General features: G+C 39.4%; 1 protein-coding gene across 1 annotated transcript in view; it reads left to right on the top strand.

Annotated features, from left to right (window-relative positions):
- Positions 1-1,066: 1,066 nt before the first annotated feature.
- The window catches only part of susd6 (sushi domain containing 6), a 38,394-nt gene continuing 17,440 nt past the window's right edge, over positions 1,067-22,020 (top strand). The window contains exons 1-2 of the mRNA XM_061746514.1: positions 1,067-1,271; positions 11,988-12,164. Coding sequence (XP_061602498.1) covers positions 12,029-12,164 — 136 coding nt within the window. The 5' untranslated portion in view covers positions 1,067-1,271; positions 11,988-12,028. The remainder of the gene's footprint in view (positions 1,272-11,987; positions 12,165-22,020) is intronic.

Genomic DNA, 22,020 nt, shown 5'->3' with positions numbered 1-22,020 from the left:
TGTTGGACCAGTACACTGCAGGTATTCTCATTTTAATGGGAAAACTGGAATCACAAGGTGCTGCTCCATCTTGGTCACATCCCAGTAAACCTATACTGTTACATTTGTTTGTTTTTCAGGTCTTCTTTACTTTAGATGAAATGTGAGGTTGTGGAGTTGGAATTTAATCATGTTACTCATTGCCAATTGCTTGAATCTAAAAACCTGATATATGGGGTTCATCTGAAAAATAGGGAAAAGAAGAACAACTATTTTTTATAGTAAAAGACTGGAACAAGGGCGCAAGCAGAAGGTGAAAGAACTGAAGAAAATGAAAGTAAGAAACAGGAAACGCAATCCAGTAACTACATACTTGCCAACATCTGCAAAATTACAATAGTGTGTGGTTAAATCAAAAGCTTTTGTTCTTTCCACCCCAATTCGAATTTTGTTTTGTTTTTTTGTGTATCAACTTGAATAATGCAGAGTAAGGAATAGCTCTCAGTTTAATTCTTTAAATGTGTGCTTACAATGTCTTTTTAACGTTGAAAATAAATAAGTAATAAATATTTCCACCTATTAATTAATTTTACTCATCTTAAATATGCAAGATGTCAAAGTGCTTTTTAATCACATTCAGATCATATGTTTGTCATCTTCCGTTTTTGAAACCTGCTCGGTCCAAAAGAGATCTAATGCCTATTCAAACTGTGAAGACGTTCTTTCTTCAGCAGCAAAAGATATTAAGAAAAAAACAAAAGTAAACATTGAAAAACGACCCTGCAGAGGCACCAACCGAATGACCTCCTCAAAGGTTACACTGATAATCATCTCCGTTCAGGATTGCTTGTAATCACACACAAGAAATAAAACGTTTTTACATACGATATTCGCTCATTTCATTGTTTTCGTGTTTTTTTTTTCTTTTTAGATAATTTTGTTTTTCGGTGTAGTCTTTTGTCTTGTGATAAAATGCGTGCTTTTATTTTGAAGTTCATCTTCTTTGTGGCTGAGCCACGAGCTCTGGCCCCGCCCCCAGAGCTCTGGCCCCGCCCCTTCACCGAGGTCGCCATGGCGACCGCGCGAGAGCGAGCGTTTCCGCTCGCCCGAGAGAAAGAGCTGCTGCTGCGTCGAGGACGAGCTTCAGCGAGGGCGGACGGGCTTTTCTCACGAAAAAACCTCACATTTTCACACCGGTTTTCCATCATTTCGGTGTCGCCACTTACACAACCGTTAATGACTCGGACGTGAAACGGGAAGAGGGAGGTTTGCTTCTGGTAACCTTTACGTTGGTAAGTGTTTTCCTGGTTTCCGCGAGTCGAGCGCACACAGGCCAACCGCAAGAAGTCTTTACTTTGTCTCCCCTTTTCTCCTCTTTGCTCTTATTGGGTTGACAGCAAGCGATAACGACAACCAGATATTATATTACAGTGCTGGTTTACTTTCCAATCGGAATACACTGTTTCAGCGTCGTGTGTCCTAACTAAAGTGGTGTTTAAAACTAGCTGCGACCTGCGTTATTGACGTCTGAATAAATACCGGAGTGCGTTCATTTTTTTTTTCCGCACTCACTTGGCCACGAGCATTACTGAGGAAAACCCATTTACTAGGCTATTGGTTGGATATACAACGAAATAAACATTTGTCAAGCAGGTAGTTAACAGCTGTGACGCCAATGTATTGTCACATCAGGTCACATGAACAATAAAAGGCACCAGGAAGTCAGAAGAATGGCAATTCTGTGTGTGGTGACTCAGTCAGACACGACTCTTCACTGGAGTGTGTGTTAATGTGTCGCTTTATGTTCCAAGACTTTGGTTTTTCTTTGTTTTTAACAGGTGTGTGTGTGTGTGTGTGTGTGTGTGTGTGTGTGTGTGTGTGTGTGTGTGTGTGTGTGTGTGTGTGTGTGTGTGTGTGTGTGTGTGTGTGTGTGTTGCCAGCCCACCACACTCTTTGTTTAAATAGCTCCAGTACAGTTGCACGTGTCGCGGCGTGTGACTCCGCTTCACGACGGCTTCAAGTTCCCACATCACGTTTGATTCCGTTTCAAGGGGTCTGTTATTGGGTTTTGAGTGTCCCCCCGGCAAGTGTGAAGGCCCACCTTCTGGCTTTTGTTCCAGTAACTGTTTGGGTTTCCTCGGGAAATATGTGACACTTGATGTTGCAAAGGGCAGGGAAGTCCAGATGTGATGTGTTTACACTGGAGAACAAAGCCAGGGAAGTATCCAGGTCCAATGTTCCTCTTACATAAATAGCCCTGTGTTCTGTGTCTCACATAGTGCTGACCAGGGTTTTTATTACATCTTTATCCACTGCCACGTTGTTACTTTAGGACTTGTGACATTGTAATATGCAGCATTGAGTCAAATATGCCCAGTCCTTCCGATTTTTGAGATTCCTGCCTGAAAATGAGATTTCTAATTGAAAGTCTTAGCCACAATGTACCATGATTGATGTTCCCATTGTGTAGCCATTGTTTTTTGAGGAGGAATGTTTAGACTGACTTTTCCCTATCGACCATTTTGGCACATTTAGGATTTTGGCTTACTTTTAAACTTGTTTTATTTCATATATACATTGCGTATATGTGCGTTTCAGCTGACCTCCTCAGTGTATCTAAATGTCCCCTGGTGGAACATCTGGGTGTCTACTCAAGCCCATATATCAGTAACTGCTTAATGGATTAGGATGATTGATACCTGTGTGGAATCTTATCCACCAGGAAAATTGACAGACAGTTCAAAGATCTATGTCACATCCGGCTTTATCCTATCAGAATTAAGAAACTGTAGTATGTTTCTTAGATGGGGTTTTGGCTGGGTTTGTATGCTCTTAGCGGGAAACAGAAATGATCCAGGAGATTAAAAGTGATTTTGATTTGTCACAGAGAATTGGGATTACATGAACCAAGTTGAGATTTTCACTAGAATATGATTTATGATTGCAAATCACCAAACGCAAGACTGAATTCAGAGTTCAGTTGTAGAATTTGAAGTTTACTTTTCCACTGTTCTGTGGACTCTTAGCGTGATTTGTACTTCTACATAGCAACTACAAATGTAACTTAAATAGGACCTATGTTTTTGTTGCAGTTTGTACTTGTCCGTTGTTGTTTTTGTCACTAGGTAATTATGACGAAATACCAGGTTGCAGTGCTGGTTCTTTCCTACCGCACTGTAGCTTGAAGTGCTACGCTTACTTTTGTTTATATCCTTTATGTATCTCAGACATAGTAACAGAGCAAATTTAATATATATCACATACAAACTGGAGCTGATAAATGTTAAGCTAAGGTAATATTTACTAACTTCACAGCAATTTGCATTTCTACCTGGGTGGAATTTAACGACAAAGTTATAGCAGTGGGAAATACGAAAACGTAGACCAATGCTACCAAGGTGACCAGCTACATGTGTTGCGATGCTTGTCGATCCGAAATTAAATATGAAGATGCGGTCATCGGGTTTCCCACTATGATATAAATATGACGGGTTAACGTTGATGCATAAATCAAGCTGTTCAGGTCAGGCTGTGGAAGAGGTTATAATGTTTCCTCATGCCAAACATGCGTCGTTTATTCACCATTTAGTCAACGTGTGTTAGACTTTTGCAGATGGTTACTAGTGCTGATTTTCTTTGGCATTTTTTTTAAGACTGTGTTCACGTTCCTGCTTCATAATTGCCTTTAATAGGCTTAAAGTTGAGCCCTTTTCAGTTTCTTTGGTGCGTTGCGTTCGTATATTATGTCCTACTTTGTGTGGTTAAAATTGGCCTGGATGATCCCTGTGTCATCTGCCTTCATAACAAAGGCACTTGTTGGGAAACAAAAAAAGTAATTATTTTGGTGATGAGGATACCTATCTATGTGGTCTGCATCTGTTTATGCAATACCCCTTTTAGGCATCGTTTCCCATCAGTGTGTTAAATCTGTTAAGTCATCCAAAACAAGGACCATATTGTAAATAAACTGCACCATCAAGTTTGAAACTAGCTGCCACTGAATATTCTCCTGTATTGGCTACTTTGCTGCAAAATGCTCACCCATGAAACAGTATGTTTGTCCTTTGCCTCATCCAGTTCAGTAAAGAAATTCAGCCTTGAAGAATTTTTATGAGATAGCATTGGGAAGAGGTTTTTTTACAACAATGAGAGACTATTTCTGGTTTTACAGTATAGGTAAAGAAAACACATTGTATTTTGAGTGAAGATAAGAACATCGACTGGCTTCAATTGATTTCAACATAGCATGACAGTGTTTCTCTGTCCAACCCCTGAATGTGGGTGGGTGGTAACATTGCAGTTTGTTTGACTGTCAAAAACATTACACAAGTGCTAGCAAGCCCTGTTTCATGAAATCATCTGTATAGGTGAAAGAAGAGCTAATTAAATTATTGTATTGATCCTGGTCATTTTCTTAATATTCCTATTGGAGTCGGTTGAAAATATTCTCTCCGAGTGACCTTCCAGCATATTTTTTTCCCCCTCCTACATCTTACTTTTCTTATCATGTTCTCTCCTAGGTATTTCTCTGTTCTTAGTTTTTCAGCCCATTTCTGTGTCTTTCCCTTCAGCAGGATAGAGGGATGTTGAAGAGCTGTGGGGCTCAACAGTACATAATATCTGGTAACAAAGGCTGCTTTCTCTGCTGCTGTGCAGAGTCCCTTCTCTGGGCTCCCTGCACAGGCCCATGCAGGCTCTACCAGCGGCAGCAGCACTTGGGCTTATTGGGGGAAAATCTCCTTTCGGCTGTTTCTTTGGTACACTGAGTGCTCTCTGTTCCCGGACACATGCCTGCACTGCTGTTCGGTTTGGCTCCCTTTGCATTCCAGGAGCCTCGGGCAGCTGAAAAACTGCAGTAGCAGCCTGCTGGCTGGCTGCTTGTCTCACTGCTGGCTGAAGTAGGCTGTAGCATAGTTTTTTCCTTAAGCGGAAAACTAAAAGACACAGTATTTATGCCTTTAATCCACTCGCCTAACTTGTGACCTAAAGATGTAACAATTAAGGAAGCTGCCCTGGTAATGTTATTTCAAGTGTAACTGTGAGTTAAGGATTATACTTAGCTTTAAAGTTGTTTCTCTAATAGTGAGCTACACAATTTAGGTTTGTACAACAGACTGTTAAATCTGGTAGCACCGGTTTTGCTGGATGGCTGCATGGTGAAGTTTGGTTTTATTACATGTATTGTTCAGGAGTACAGTGAAGTAATAAAACTATTTATGATGCCCACCTTAGGGCAGCAAGACAGTATTTAGGCTGTATTGTACCACAGATGTTGTCATGTTTTCTCTGAAGCCTGCATTTTTCAAATGATTTAGAATGGATCACAGTCACAGCTGTATATTTAGTATGAAATATGGAAGTTGACATGTTTTTTCCCTTTTTTATTTGCATATTTCATGTCTTGATGATCTTCAGTTTTGTGAAAATGAACTGCCATTTGCGCATTACTGTATTTACTTACGATTCTGTTGTTGCAATCATCTTATTATAGTTGCTTATATGATTAAAACTAGCACTACTGTTAAAAGGACTTAAATTTAAGTTACAATGACTTTCAAATAGAAGTAAAAGGTAAAACATTTGTGCCTTACACCCAAAATTGTGATCTGAGTTTTCTAAAAGTGCATTGTTACTTAGCTACGTGAAACTGCTGGTACAAAGTGTTTGTTAATGTGGTTTGAAGCAAAATTCTGAATCAGGAAATGAATATCTCGAAGCTTAAAATAGTACCACATGCCTTAAGTTGACGTGTCTAGCTTAACATTGTTGTCAGTTTCTGACAGGAAACCTGCCTAGTTGCAGGTTTAGTTGACATCCAGCCTTGAAGCATCCTGCTTTCACTGTCATATGCCCTGCTGTGCTGTGTTATTAAACATGAAAATACAAGAACATAAACTTGGTGTTTAATCTGCATGAAGTCTGTTGAAACTTCCTGTAAAATTGCAATTTGAATTACCTTGTGTTGAATTGTGCTATATAAATAAACTTGCCTTGCCTAAAATGCTATATTGTTTTGCCATAGCTGTTTGGCTGCTGCATTTTGTAGCAACGTTAAGCAAAAAGCAGTTAATGGATTTATTCTTTATCACACTCTTATGTGAGAGCAATTAAATTAAATCTGCTTAAGTTGTCACTTTGCAGATGAAGTACCTGGTCAATACTCTGCTTTCAGCTCTTTCAAGGGACCTCTCCTGCAATATTTTCTCACCCCAAGTACAGTAGTTATCTATAGTTGCAGGGGGGTGGTATATTGACCTTTCAATTTATAGAAGCATTTTTCAAACAAGATATAAACTCAGACAATACAGTTTATACCATTCTAATCTGACGCCATCTGTTGCCTCTGTAAAGCTGCCAGTGTGTTTCTCATCACTTACTCACTCTCTCTATCTCTAGCTTTCTCTCTCACACACACCCCTCTGTTTGAGCAGCGTGGTGAAGTGTCTGCATGTATTTTATTTTTATTTTTTTCAGAAAAGCAAGTAATGTAGTAATGTCTTAGAGAAGTCATGAACCATTTTCAGTTGAAGAAAGATTGCAATGCAAGTGCGAGGACTTGCTTTCCATCCCTTACCTCTGTCAGCCTAGCAGAGTTGCAGCCTGGCTCATGTTGAGCACTTTTACAATGTAAAACTCTTTTAATATCTAGGCTAAATGTAAGAGGATAACTTACAACTTGTTAAAGGTTTTTTTTTTTATCAGACTATGTTTACATTTGATAACTTACAGACAAGTGATTGACATATACTCAAAATCAATGGCATTTCACTTGCTATGCATTTTGATAACAAACAGTGTAAATAAGAACAGCCACTATCAAAATTCTCACTCAAAATACAGAAAATACATTTTTGGCCCTTTTTCCTCACACTATTTACACCCAAGCAAGTGTTTCTTTGTCCTGATGACTTTGACGTTTGTTCATCCTTGATGTGTCAGGCATTTGTCAGGAACATCTTCAAAGATAAGTAAGGGTCTTCTATAATCCAGACCCTAGCAGCTTCCCAGCATGAACAAATAAGAGGGTTGCTTTGTATCAGATGGCTGGCACAAGTCCCCTGCATGTGCTTTTGACTAGCCTTTGGCTGAATGCAGTTTCCAGACTGTCCTGCCAAATCTGACTTGCGTCACTCTCTCCCACTGGCCTGCACCGCATGCAGGTATGCTTCTCCATCCTGCTCTCAGGGGCATCAGAAATGCTGCATATAGTGGGAGGTTGCTGCTTGTGTGTTGGAAATTTTCTGCCTATGTGAAGGATTTTCAATGCTTGAAATGTAGCCAAGCACAGGGTACTTGGATGTAGAAGCACGGGCCACTACATAAAATATGCTGAAGTTGAATTACATCATAGTGAAAGCCTCATACAATCTTTTTTGACTTTATTTAAATGTATTAAGGAAGCATGTCTGTTTTAGTTTATGGCATGTTTTTGACTGATAACTGATCAACTTAGCCAGATTTTATGCATCAATGGCATATTGTACAGTCTGTACCAGTAACACTTTCGAAAGGTACATATTGTCCCTGATCTGAAAGAGCAGATTGCCCCTCTCACCATGAAGTGTTTATGTGATCAGTCAACCATGTGTGCGTGTGTGTTTATAATTATCGTCTTCACCATGCCCAGGATTGTCTGTAGAAGTAATAGCAATTATGGGGCACAAATTATGGGGCAGCTTGGTTTAAGTAGTTTTTATATCTTAAACAAGAATTGTTTTTGTTATTATTAATACAGGTATACTTGCTAAAATATACCTTTTTATTTTTATTTTTTTGTAGCTTTGTGTTTACACTCAGTCCTCTGGGGCAGTGGTCCCCAACCTTTTCTGAACCGCGGACCGGTTTAATGTCTGACAATATTTTCACGGCCCAATCTAAAGGTGTAGCTGATAAAAAACTAAATAAAATGACCGGCATTAAAAACTGTGGTATTTTCGCTATAGTAGTAGTAGTAATAATAAAAATTGGAAATTGTAAATTACCTATAATATCAGTGTTTCTATAAATGTGTTTCTATGTTTGTTTTCTCATTAACATTATTTAAAGCCAGGCTTTTATTTTATTGTTATATATTAAGTAGACCGATATTTAGTGCTTTTATTTTGAAGGCGTCTCACCGAGACCTCTTAAACATTCAGCGCTTCGGACTTTAACGGTAAAAGTTTAACGGCAGTAGAAAGTGTGTCTGAAAGACTAAATTAGTGTAGTAAATTATAATATATAATATATATAATATAATAGTAAAGTGCTAAAGTGGAGCCTAACTGACACAAAAAGCACCTGCTGATGAGGATTTGTGCAAATTTTATACCGTATTTATGTCCAGCTTGAGTTTGGTCGCTCATGTATTGTGGTAGCTTTATTGTCAACCGAGCGAGCAGCTGCGTCGGTCTGTATTTTAAGTTAAACTTATATGAATGTAGAAAGAGTAACTATTTTATTTTATTTTATTCCTTTATAGCGCTTACGGTGTGTTTGCAGTGTATTTACATACAAGGAATTAAAAAACATTGTGAACCATCAGTTTGAGAGTCATCCATCATCAGTCGGGGATTCTACAGAAATTATTTTTTAATTAAAAACCCGGGGGTTGGGGACCTCTGCTCTGGGGGACTACAGTATATTGACAAAAACTCTAGTTATACCACAGGCGGAAAGCCAGTAAACTCTGATACCATGAAAGGATGGCAGCACACTGCATCTTACACACCTGTGTCGGATGAACATAGAATTCTAAGATACTTTTTACGTGTTTGTGTGTTGTTTTGTTTTTTTGTGTATTTTTTCTTTTAACTGGATAACAAAAGTCAACCTTCAGAACAGGGCTGAGATTGAAGTTGCCACGTCATTTTCAGAGCCTCCATTGATGGCTTGATGGTCAATAAATTTGTCAGTAAATTAAAAATGTGAGCTGTGTCCACTTCTGCAGGGTTCAGTACAATAAGGTCCACAAAATTAGCATGTCCACCCGGCTGTTCCCATCAATGGTAATAAAGATCTTTAAGGCCGCGTTCAGACTGCAGGCAAATCTGATATATATCTGATTCCTTCTCATATCCGATTTTCAGGGCTGACTGTCCACACTGTTTTTAGCAAGTGTCCATATCGGATCTGGCTCTGTTCAGACTGGGCCACATCATGACTGATCTGACGGGTTGCCATAGCAACGACGTCGGAGCGGAGGCGTCACCCAGCGCGTGTATTGTGTGAAGTCTGTATGTATTTTATATATATATAAAAATCCCAAAATATCTGTACCGTTCCTGATTGGGTCGGCACTGCGCATCATTTTTAGACATAAAAATGAACCCATACAGCAAAAGTTGTGTGATCGGCGGAGGGACCCGGCGTCCCAGCAAAATGAGAAACAGAGAAAGGTGTTCAGAACAAAACCATCAGCAAACTAACAAACCAACCAACCAACAAAGCTCAGAGTTAACAAAACGAACCAGCAATTAATAACTGGCAGCCCCGCTCCATAACCTCTCCTCCTAGGAGGAGAGGGGCTGACGGGCTGCAGGTTCAGGCTCACAGCGCGACTGAAGGCTGATTTATGGTTCCGCGTTACACCGACGCAGAGCCTACGGCGTGGGGTACGCGGCGACCCGCACCGTACGTGGAAATGCAGTCTTTTTTTCTGCTATTAAAACATGATTTGTAATGTGAATTTGCAACACTCAAACTACAAATAATAGTTTTTGACGTGACATCAGAGACTGTACATGCTCTCTGTAAAAAAGGATGAGTAGCTCCACAACTGGAAATGAGCGGGTGGTTTGGAGCGTCTGGGACAGTCATATCCGATCTGAGTGTTTGGAGCTGTTCAGACTGACACGCATCTGCCCAAATGAGATATGGATCGGATATGAAACTACCTCCCGGAGGTGGTTTCCATCTGGTTTGCAAAAATCGGATATCATGCGGTTTGGGACTGTTCAGACTTCAAAAGAGTCATCCAGTTTCAATCTGGATGGGCTAAAAATCGGATATTTGCCTGCAGTCTGAATGCGGCCTAATACATTCTAATACATGTGACTACAGCACAGTCATGATGATGTGAGACGGAGCGCCCATGAAACACTCTCCCGCTGCACTCAAAAGGCACGTGTTGGCAGGTTCTTCGATCAGCAAGGAAAGAAAACCTTCAGTGCAGCCATGCCATTACTGTGGGTAAATGGTCCACAATTATATAGGGCCTTTTAGTGTTGTCTACTTTCTGGAGAGTGCCTTTATATTGTGTTTCCCATCACCCATTCACATAAACACCTAACAGAGTGCTTCTTATTATATACATTCTCTCTATGTAACAATCTGCTGCGTTGTCTCTGTCAACAAGTACATGTCAATGAGCACATTGGCGTTCAGTGCCTTTCCCAAGGACACTTGGACATTTTGGATAGAGCTAAAAATCCTCTGGCTGGATGACGAACGTTCCTCAAATACATCATTAATGCCCCCATTGCACATTCTTAAGAATATGTTGTCTACCAGCAGGCAATTTTTCTTGAAAATGCACCATTACTGCTTCATCCTTCAGTCTTTCTGAGCATAGCCAGCACCTGCATCTCATTAACTCATCTCATTAATGAATAAATACAGCATATCCCTCAGTCAACCAGTAGCCTACATGTTTAAAAAAATGTAATTTTGATTTTCATCATGACGGACTGTGGACGGACTGTTTGGCAGTTTGTTTTTTCCATTTCGGGCTGTTAAAGATTGTAAACCTCGATTTGCTGTGTGCTTTTGTCTCCCTAAAGTTGTTTTCAGAAACGCATGCTCGGTTACCTCTGTCAGTGAGGCCCTATGTTTGTTATATATTGTTTTCCCCTTTTTATTTTAGCAGGGCCACACAAGCGTGTACAGAGTTTTCCTAGGTGAAAATTCCTAGACAGTTCATTGTAAAGGTTTATATTTGTTATGTTTCTCTTTTTTCAATCAGCCTTTCCAGCGATATCTCAGACAACACTTGTTTTATATTTTCACAATGCATTATTTATAGATTTAGATATAGATATAGATTTAGCTCTAATTTAATATGCCTTGTCTATATCAAAGACAGATCAATGGAGAAAAAAATATTTGCTATCTGTCGTAAATTGTGCCACAAAGAAAACTCAAGCTTTGTAGACTGATATCATTGATTTGATATTGGCCATAAAAGATACTTGACTGTATGTTGGATATATTGTAAAAGCACAGGAAACACTACAGGAAGCGGCACCTCACACTGATATCTTTGCATAATTTATCCATCTCCGTCAACTGCGGAAACTGCCTGCAGCATACTGTATTGTGGACCAGAAACACAGCCGTGTAGATTGTTTTAAATCACTACATTTGAGAAAATCCTCCTACAGTCTAATTTTTATGTGTTTACAAGTTATTAAGAAATATTACATTTCAGTCTCAAGCCTCTGAATATTGCTCCAATTTTATAATGAAGCCACAAGCTGAGCTTATTGGGCAAACTTTTGACAATGTCAGGCTTTTTGTTGTTGTTTTTTTTGTTAGTTTTTTCTTGAGGAAGTTGCAATTATCATTTGAAATACTGTGCTCAGTCTTGTTTTAGTTTCTCTCCCTCTAATTCTACCACCTCATCAGCAGCAGTGATCTGTTTCCTCGTTATGTCATCTACAACAGAATCTAATGAAGGGTTTATGGAGACAGATCTTGTGCCAGAGCCAAGATTAGGGATTGAAAAGACAAGAACACTCTGATCTGCTGTGCTGCTGATGAATGTTGGTGTTCGTAGAATGCTTCAGAGTAAAAGTAAAACCTTTTTATAGGTATTCATGCTTTTATTGCTTTTTAGCAAAGGACATGCGTATTAATCAAGTACAGAGATTGCTGGTATTATGACTTTTACCGTCAGTATACCAGTCTGTCGTTACTCCCTCCTGTGTCTGTGTTGCTCCTGGTTACGTAATCCTCGCCTAATGTTGATAGTAATCTGTGCTCCCCTCCCCCTCCCTCTCTATCCTTTCCTCTCTGTGTGGCCTGGACAGGTTAAGCCATAGAGGACTCTCCCTGGCCGTCGGAGGAAAAGATGTGCGATGGAATGGTAGCGTGTCCGACGAGAGCCCTGACTACCTCTTCCTCTACCTCCTCCTTTGTAGCCCACAGGCTGGCTGCCTCTGCGCTCATCCTCCTCTTCATCCTGCTCCCTCATGGTCACGCATCAGGTAAATCACACATGCATGAACATATAATTACACATGATGCACACCACATAATCCGCCATCTTTGTCTGTCTTTTCTGAAGTGGTAGAGGTTATTTTCTCCCTTACCTTCCTGGACCTTGTTGGATTAAATTGGTTTTCTTTACCCTTGGGCTGTTCAGTTTGTGCTGCCTTGGAGCAGTCACACTCTGGGACAGTGAATGGATTCACAATGAGTCACAACAGTTTTTCCCTGCTATTGAGTGCAACAGAGAGACGATGTTCTCTGTGGTCACATTGCTGTCATAAGGTTTTAATCAAGTATGACATTCGGAGTCCCCTGAGATCTTCTTAGCACAGCAACTTTGATCATGACCCCAAAACAGCCCTCGGATCAGGCTTTGGGTTTTGGCCCAAAGTCTTGGGTTATATTATTTTAAATGTGAAGTATCAGGTTTTACAATTGTTGTAAATGGAGAGAAATTTGATTCACACACAGAACTTGAAGGTAACTGTACTTATTTTTATAGATCATTACAGAACTGTTGTTAAGCTGTTTTGGAAGAGTATGTTGATATTGTTGACTTTTTAAACCTCTTCAATAATTCACAGATTTATTTTCACCTTCAAAGATCCACCAGTTGCACCATCCACCAGCACTCATGACCACTCTACACATCTAGTGTGTGTAAAGTGCCAGATGTCCACAGAGACCAAATGCATTGTGCATGGTTAAATTAGTAAATGTGTATGAGGGTTGGTTAAAGGCTCCCGGATGTCGTTAACTGATTGTCTTTAATTAATTTGGTTGATGCTTATGCGTGTGCGAAACAGCAACAGACGGTAATATGAAGTGAGAGTCGAGCCGATAAGCAGAAGGGGGGGAGCTGATCCCTAGCGTATCATTTCTGTCTGTCTTATGTAACACACATGATTCATGTAGAGGCCAGAGGGGCTGGTAGCATGCTCACGTTCTGGGATTGACACACTCACATACAGAGTATTAGGAATATTGTGTGCTCAAATCCCTGGGCCATGTGCTCTGTGGACTTTACATGGAACCATGTGTGTACTCGCAATATTTTCTTAATGTCTGATTTACTACATTTCTTTGTAGACAATGCTCCTCTCATAGGCATGAATGCAACCAGTCTGTCAGTCAGCCTATAATAAAAATGAACCTTTTTGAAAGGTTTGTATGTCAATAGATGCATCACGCCGACAAATAAACGCCAAATGAATATTTAGCAATTGCTGTCATGCATCTGTATCAAAAGACTTCCTGTGAACTGTTCACGTGTAAGACTTTTTTTTTTCTTACATTTTTATAATTTTCTCTTTGACGTTAGTATATTTTATTCTGCAGAAATGACCTTTCAGTAATTTAATGCCAAATTCAAGATGAGTTTTTCAGTGTACTGGTGATGTGTTATTACAAGTGAATAACTTGTACACAGCCTCAACAGTTTGTTCTTTTAATTTGTAATAAAAATGTACAGCATTTTCACTTCAAGTATTGTATAAACTTTAATGACGTATTGTATGAAGTTTAATTCGACCACAGAAGATGCCACTAATGATTTTTAATTAGAAGTGTCGTCACTTGATTATGATTTAAAATAAAAACGAGAATGTAGATGAGGAAGGCAATCATAAGTGAGGGTAACATAATTTGGTGCATGTAAACAGAATGCTGCAGCGACCCAGCCACTGCTGTTTTAAAGACAGATTATGTATCCCAGCATTTATAGCCTAAAAGTATAAATTGAAACTACACTCAGATACATTACCATAAAGTCGATGCTTGAAAGGGATCAATAGTTGCTCAAGTCACTGGCCTGTCCTCCTCCTGCTTAGCATACTATGCATACAAAGTAATCCCTCGACATGTTCCAGAGACTGAGATTGTTTTGTAATTTTCATGAATATGAAATTTCATCATTGCAGACAGTCCTGCTCCAGACTCGTATAAATAGCAGTGGACTGAATGAATTGAAATGGATGCAAAGGAATATACTTCAGCCTATTTACATACTAGAACAAAAGCAAACACCATATGAGAAATCAAAACAAACCAGCATCTAACCTCTATTTTTGGTCTGTGGAGGTTTATGTGCCACTCGTTCTTTGGTGAACTTTACTTTTTTTGGAAATGTTGCCTTTTAGATGATTGGAAGATAAAGGAAGAAAAAGGATGATAGACATTAAAGCTGTAACAATAAAAAGAAAGGAAAAGCTTGTCCCTCTGTTAATGCGCTCCAAGATATTTTTAGAGGCACTCGGTCTAAGTCATATCCTTTTATCTGTCAATCACACTTTAATTGATGATGAGATTACCGGAGGGTGTCAGCAGAGATGGTTAAATGACTCTCATGGATTAATGATTGAGATCAATGTGTATGATTACATTTGTGCTTGTGTGTTAAATATGCAAACTTTTTAAACAAAACATGTTCATCAAAGCAGCAAGCCAGTAAACGGCTACAAAGTAGCACCCTGGGTTTGTACCTCCTAAGGGTGTAACGATACACTAATCTCACGATACGGTACGATACACGATATTGAGGTCACAATAACGATACGATATTATAGCAGTATTTTTTTAACAACCTTGCATGAGGAACATATGACTGGAAAAAATTGTCTTTTATTTGAAAGACACAAAATACAAAACAATGCTGTGTGTTTGCCCTATTGTTAAAGTTTGTAATGCTTTATAACTGTTTAAGTTTTAAAGAGAAAGCCAGGCCAACCATTTTCCACAAACTGAACTAAAAGTAAAAATATTTTGCCACAAACTGAATAGTTTCTCTCATGTATGATTTGACTTTTTTCTTTTCCAGAAATGTAACAACTAAAATTAAATGAATACATAAAAGTAAATAAATACATACAATTTTACATCATAAGACTGATTCATGCTCACCTTATAAGTGTAAGAGCAGATTTATTTTTGTTAAGTTTATTTTGGTAATTCAGGGTTCATTATTTTATAAATATATTCTGATGTAAATCAGGGACTATAGTGACACTAGTCAGTTTATCTGTAGTGATTAGTCTGTTTTAGATTGGGCGGAGTGATACGCCACAGTACGGCACTAGGTGCTGTGTTGATGTTCTAAAATCCTACAATGTTGAGGGACATTAAAGTACACTGGAACTCAGCAGAAGTTGTCCCCGTCTTTATCCTACTCACGACCCGATAAAGGTTTCATTTAATAAGGTAAGGCTTAACTCTACACCAGCCTTACATAAGTAAAAGTTCAGAGCTCAAAACGGTACTAGTTTCTTCTGAGCGGAGTAACATTGGTCCGCGGGTCGAGGCGCGGTCGGCACCAATAGGATGCGCGTTACTAGTCAACACAATAGATTAATATTAATAATCCAATATCGCGATACACTTTGTCACCTCCACGACACGTATTGTGACATTTTTGTATCGCAAAATTTGGCAAGATATATTGTTACACCCCTAGTACCTCCTAAAGGATAAGTGGGATAAATCTGCAGGATTTGAAGGGAAACTCTGCAAATGTTGCTTGGTTCATGTTTTTCCAGAACTTATCTGACATCCCACTTATGTTGGCCGCTTGAGCTCAGTTCCTAATATGGTGTCAATTCCTAACAGTAAGCCTTTGTGGTTTGTTGCAGAGGAAGTGGGCCCAGACAGTGAGTCAGAACTGCAAGAGAAAAGATGAGAACTCGCACCACTGAAGTGTCTATTCACATGATTGTCCAGCATGATTTCGACTCTTAACAGTGTTACATTGCAAAAAAGCCAAAAAGATCTGGACAAACTCTCCCTCTGTGTCCAGTCAAACTGATAAACGTTGTCCCCTGAGGTTGAGTTGAATCCGAAACATGGAAGTGCTTGTAAGAACAGAAATAATTTACATTTAAGACACAAACAAGCCTGCCGTGATGGTGATGTTAATGTGTGTTTATGCGTGACAACAGGAAAGGGACTGAAAAGAGGATTCACACGGTAGAGAAAATAGCAGAGGGAGAAGGGAGGGGAACGGAGGGGGGGCAGAGGCCCGCCTTTCTAGTTTCCTTTGTGATTTATGTTTGTTTTTAACAGTGGTTGTTGTCTGAAGTTTTGTATATTTTCTTTGGCTCATCGTGACGTCGTTGTTTTGAAACTTTTATGTAGATCTGTCCAAAGGATGTTATTTTGTTTTATTTATTGATTTTTATTTTAGAGAGCTGATCACATGGAAGAAGACTTGACAACTTCTCTTTCTCTGTAATCTGGACGTAGACTCTAGTGGCTAACATAGCGTCACTGCTCTGACCACAGAAAAACCTCTGAAGGAGCCATGCCCAACTTTTGGCATCTCCAAACAGTCATAGTCTCTGAAACTTGTTGCTTTCCATACCACCAAAATGCTATGTGTGTGGAAAACCAGCACTCAAGTCTGCCTGCACACTGCTGGTTTCCAGCTCTGGTAGGTTGACATGATCGGCTGGGTTTACAAATGAAGCATTCATATGGAAAGGAGAGTACTAGTTGATTTGTATTTAATAGTTCAGAGTTCAGAATAGTCCTTTTTAATAAGGTGAATTGCAGGCGGGCAAGAGTAAAGCATCACATTGACTTCTACTTAGGGCTGCAACTTACGACTATTTTAATAGTCGACTAGTCACCGACTATTGAAACGATTAGTCGTCTAATCAGTTAATTAGTAATTTTTTAATTTAGTATGAGGTTGCATTAATTATGTGGCAAATGATAATAAACACTAGAAAGATGGCACTAGAGCCCTGCTATAGCGGGACTGTTTTCTTCATCATGCTCCCGCCCGCATCCGCTAAACTCTGAGAATTTATGCCGCACAATAATAGAGATGCATTGATTTAGTGTCTTCTCCCGTGCCGCAAGAGAAATGTCCAGACAAATCTATCTGATTTAATGTTAACATGATCATTGTGGAGCTTGATGGATAATTGACAGTTCATAGACACCTGACTGAAAGTTAGATGCAAATCCATCATTGTCATCATCACACAAGCTTTTTCGCCTTTCGCGCTGCATCAATTATGATTGAGGTTATAGCAAAGAGAGTAGCTGTGAGTGGCTCAAATAATACTAATAAATAACATAAAATAAACAAAGTTAACGAATTAAACAAATTATTTTAACAAATGAAAATAGGCTTAATATCTTACCAAGGCGAGTCCATTTCGTTCAACACTCCGACGTGCTTTCTCTTCAAATGCATTACCGACGTGCTCCCGTGAAAAGCAACGTCGGCTTTGCAAACCTTACAAGTCATCTTTTTATTCGCCGTATCGAGGCTAAAATGCTCCCAAACGTTTGAAGTTTTATCACCCGCAGCTGCGCTGAGACGCTATTGTGCATGCGCGACTCTCCGCAGAGATTGTATTAAAGTGAGACGCTTCACTCCATTGGAAAAACACATCTGGCGACAATTGTGTGATGTGGAATTCATCATCGACAATTTTGATTATCGACCTTTGTCGACGAACGTCGACGAATCATTGCAGCCCTAGTTCTACTTCTTTCTGAAACAAGAGAACAAAGAGAGCATTTAGGGGGTATTGGAGGTTACAGCCCAAGATACTGCAAGCTACAGCGTCACTACATCACCAGTCAGTAATCAGCTCTGATAATATATTCTGTGTGTGTCTGGGACTGAGTGTATTGAACATGGTTTGTCTTTTTTTTTTTTGGAACATTTGTTTGTCTTTTTCTCTCTTAAATGTCTATAGCCATTTTTCAGGTGGGACTGAAGCCCATTAGAAGCCACGCGGTCGAATCCATCAGCCTTTCTCTTCCATTACCCGTGTGTTTATCACTTGAACCATCAATCTCTGCTTTCACCCTGTGTCATTTAACAGCCCTCCAATCCAATCAAGCCCCGAAGGCAAACTTAAAACAGTGCATCAGATGAAGGAAAACAGATGCTGCAGTGCAAACAGGTGATGCAAGAGCATTTCATTCACTTTAGATGGTTGACCAGACCGTTCCATTACCTGAGAAGATCAAAGATTGTCAGGGTTAATGTGAGGTGCACTAGTCTGCCACTCACCTTGCTGACACTTTAGATTTTTAGACGAACTGTGCCAACCCCGCTCTTGCTATTTGACGAGTTGAGAATTTGAACCTTTCTCTGATGCCAGATATAATGTAGTAAAGGTTAATGAATGTCTGCTGATAAAGTGGTGACACTAGGTACACAGCTGCAACATCTGACAGCACACATGACGGCACTTAATGGTTACGCTTGAGGCAAAGGCAGTGACTGTAGTGTTGGAGCATTTGTTTCATTAAAAACAAGAAAACATTTCACTTTGTTTTGTTTAATGCTTTGGTTCAAGGCCTAACCACTGAAACTGAGGATTGTTTTGAAGCAGCATTAAGGCTGTGGAAAGAGGCAGTGGGGAAATGGTTTTCCAGTGCAATGCATGCGGTTGTCTGAAGCAGCAGGCAGTCATAATGATTTCCAAAGGGCCTCATCTGAGAGACCAGCCCGTTCAGTAGAGGACATCTCTGACTAATGAACTGCTAAATATATCCCCCAGCCTCTCCTCCTGTTTTATGTTCCTTCAGCTTTTTTCTTTCAGTCACTTACTCACTCTTTTTTTTCTGCAGTCTTATTCACTAATCCTGTTGTGTTTTGAGCATCTCTGTAGAATATTTTTGCGTTTGTGTGTCTTTGGATTTGCATCAAGCCGCCACGTCAAAATCTTGCCAAATTAGATAAACACGTTATCATCTTTTTTATTTGGCCTTTTTTCCTTCTTTTTTTTTTATTATGGTGGTACCCCTCCTCTCCTATCTCACCTCCTCTTTGATGTTTGGTTTTTCAAGTCCGCGTGGGCTGCTTTTCGTCACACAGCTAGTCAACAGCAGCAACCTGTTCAAACAAGCTCAGTGGTTTCCACATAAGCCACGCAGCGTCCTACACACATGCTGAATTTGCCAATAGTTGAGACATCCAAGCTGTGGCAGACTATAAGCAACCATGAACAGACCTCCCATCGCTGGTGAAGCATGAGTGATTTTCTGCACATAGGTATGGCAGAGCAAAAGTATCTTTGAAAAAAAGGAGAAACAAAGGCATTTTCATCTTTCCCAACTATTGTACCATTTAAAGATTTGTTGGAAACCATATATATCTTGCTTTATAGTTTTTATTTGTTTGCTTATGTCGATGAAAAATGAACCTGTTCTTCCTTTTGAGTTGCAATATAACCTTCCAGTGTCACATTGAATGGCTTTTGGTAGTAGCAGGAGTAAATGTTTCAGAGATGCAGCAGTTGATCAGAATGTGGTCAGAATTGGAAGTCTTAGTCAATCAACAATAATACGTTTTTGATGGGGGAGTTTTTCCACTATGAGTAAAATGTAGTCAAAGATAGAAAGTTGAGCAACCTCTAAGGTAAAAATGAGCCATAGAGGAACAACAATAACCATGACATTTGGAGAACAAACTTAATCCACATCCTAAAAGAGCATCACCCTGCTGAGCATGTGCAATGCTATGAAGCTAACAACAGCCAAGAGGCTAAAAATAAAGCTAGTAGGACATACAGCCATTGGCCTCTAGCTGTCACTGGCTGTTGATCGATTATTAATTACAGCTCCAAGAAGGGAAACCTGAATCGACCAAACTCAGAATCACCAGGTCAGACATTGAAGTAAATCAGGAATCTAAATCAGCCAAGAAGCTGAATTTGGTGTAGCTTTAAAATGTGTAAGTTACATTTGCAGTATTTTTTTCAACAGATACACAGTAATTTAAATCAGTTTTAGGACAACAACAGAGTGGTTATAACAGAATATCCAGATTCCTTGGCTGTCGTTCCCTGAAGTGCGTAGATGATAGGCATTCAGGCCTCAGCATGTCTCGCTGTAGAGACGCTCAAAATTGGGCGGTACTGTGCTACTTCTCACAAAAAGCCATTCCTGTTGATTGAGCTTCGAGCTTTGCTACAACTCTGGATTTGTCAAAAGGTTTCATTTGATAAAAAGGCTTGTTTGCTTTCTAAATAAAAGATTAGATATATTCACACAGTCAATATTAGGCAGCAAAAATGGACAGCAAAATGAAGCGGTTGTGCCAGATTCGCTGGTACTCAGCCGGAGGGAAGGGCTGGCCTTCACGTGTGTTATCCTGTCACACATATGCTTGCTTGTTGTCTGGGGTTGAGGGAGTGTACAGCTGTTTTACTTTAATACTACCTTTCAGCTGAAATGGCTCCTTTTATTGCTTTCCTATTTTTAGTTAATTTCTTCTCCAATTAGTGTTGAATAGAGTTTCTAAACATGGGAAGGAGAGATGGCATGCCAGAGTTCATGATTCCTATCTTATCTTCCTCCAGAGAGAGGTCAGATCATTGACCTGGGAGAGAGTCTCTCTTCATGCACGGCCTCATAACCTATGAAACACACTCGCTATCCTAACAGGATGTGCTAATCAAAATTCAGTGTTTCCTCGGTACTTCTCATTGTTTCCTGTTTTTTGTTGTCTGTCATTCTCCGACTCATTGGAAGTGTTGAGATGTTTAGTAGCCTGTTGGCTTTGCTCCGGTCGTCTATTCTGTTCTGATGCAGGGAGCTGTATTCAGGTGATGTAAAAGAATAGAACAGAACAGTAGGAAAACAGTGACAATCTCTGTATGGTTTACCTGGAAATTTGTGTAGATTAATAAATTAAACTTAAGTAGAATATAAGTCTTCAATTTCCAAAAAACGTACATGCAACCTCAAGCGGTTTTAAAACTGCAGCCAACAATAATCAAGACTATACTGGAATAGTAAGCTGTTATTTGGCTAACTCTTTTCGGGCAACATTTTGAAATTAGAAGGTGTGAATTTGCATGTGTAAACTGAAGTCATTGTTGCATATTTGGGGAGTAGTAGCCTAGCGGTTACAGACGAGCCAGGTTCAAGTCCTCAGGAGGGCAACGTGGTGAACCACTTTGGGCCCTTGAGCAAGGCCCTTAACCCTAATTGCTCCCCAGGCGCCGTTAGAAAATAGCAGCCCACTGCTCCGACTCTAACTAGGGATGGGTTGGAAGCAGGGGACTCATTTCAGTGTGTTTTGTAAGATGTATACTGACAAATAAAGATTGACATTATTTGAGATTTGATTATTAATACGTTATTTGGCCATTTTTAAAATAACACAACCTGTCACTCAACTCTCCTCTGTATCTAGTGGTTTTAGTTAGTTTTTTTTTATTTAAGTCAGATAGCATTCATTTCAGCATGTGTTTATGATGATCGTGTTAATCATTCATTGTGGCGCTCTTCTTCCTTCTGGGTGAGTTTTATTTGTGCATATGTCCACTTTCTAATTTCTTTATGACAGTCATCTCTCTTCATCTCCATTTTTCACTAACATAGAAAATGCTTGTTATTGCTTGTTAGTGTGTTTTTTGCTGGTGCAAAATGCTTTTGCACTTTCTAAACTTTACTTATTTTATTGCAAAGATGTTTAATTATTACATTCATTAAAAATACATCTGTTCGAGTCAGTAAAATTCAACAATTACAACAATTAAAGTTGTTTCTCAAAATTGTTAGCATTTATAATTGAAGCGAAGAGATTGATCATGATCAATTTTTATTTGAAAAATGTTGTCTATGTTAAATACAGTTATAATATTCCTAGCTTTTTTGCTCTTTATGTTAAAATATCTTTTTCATTTGCAGGAATCTTTGATTACTTGAAGTGTTGTTAAGCTTGTGCAGTTTTCTGACCATACTATTGGCTAAAAGTATGTTAAGTAACTTTTGACTCTTGTCCTGGTTGTCTCTTTTGTTACATCTGTATTGTGTTATGGCCCCATCCCTGGCCTTTTTTATAGGTTGCATTTTCAAGTTTATGCACTTTGTGCTGTATGTTTT

Source organism: Cololabis saira, chromosome 18 (assembly GCF_033807715.1).
Source record: "Cololabis saira isolate AMF1-May2022 chromosome 18, fColSai1.1, whole genome shotgun sequence".
NCBI lineage: Eukaryota > Metazoa > Chordata > Actinopteri > Beloniformes > Belonidae > Cololabis > Cololabis saira.
This window is presented reverse-complemented; position numbering and strand designations above follow the sequence as displayed.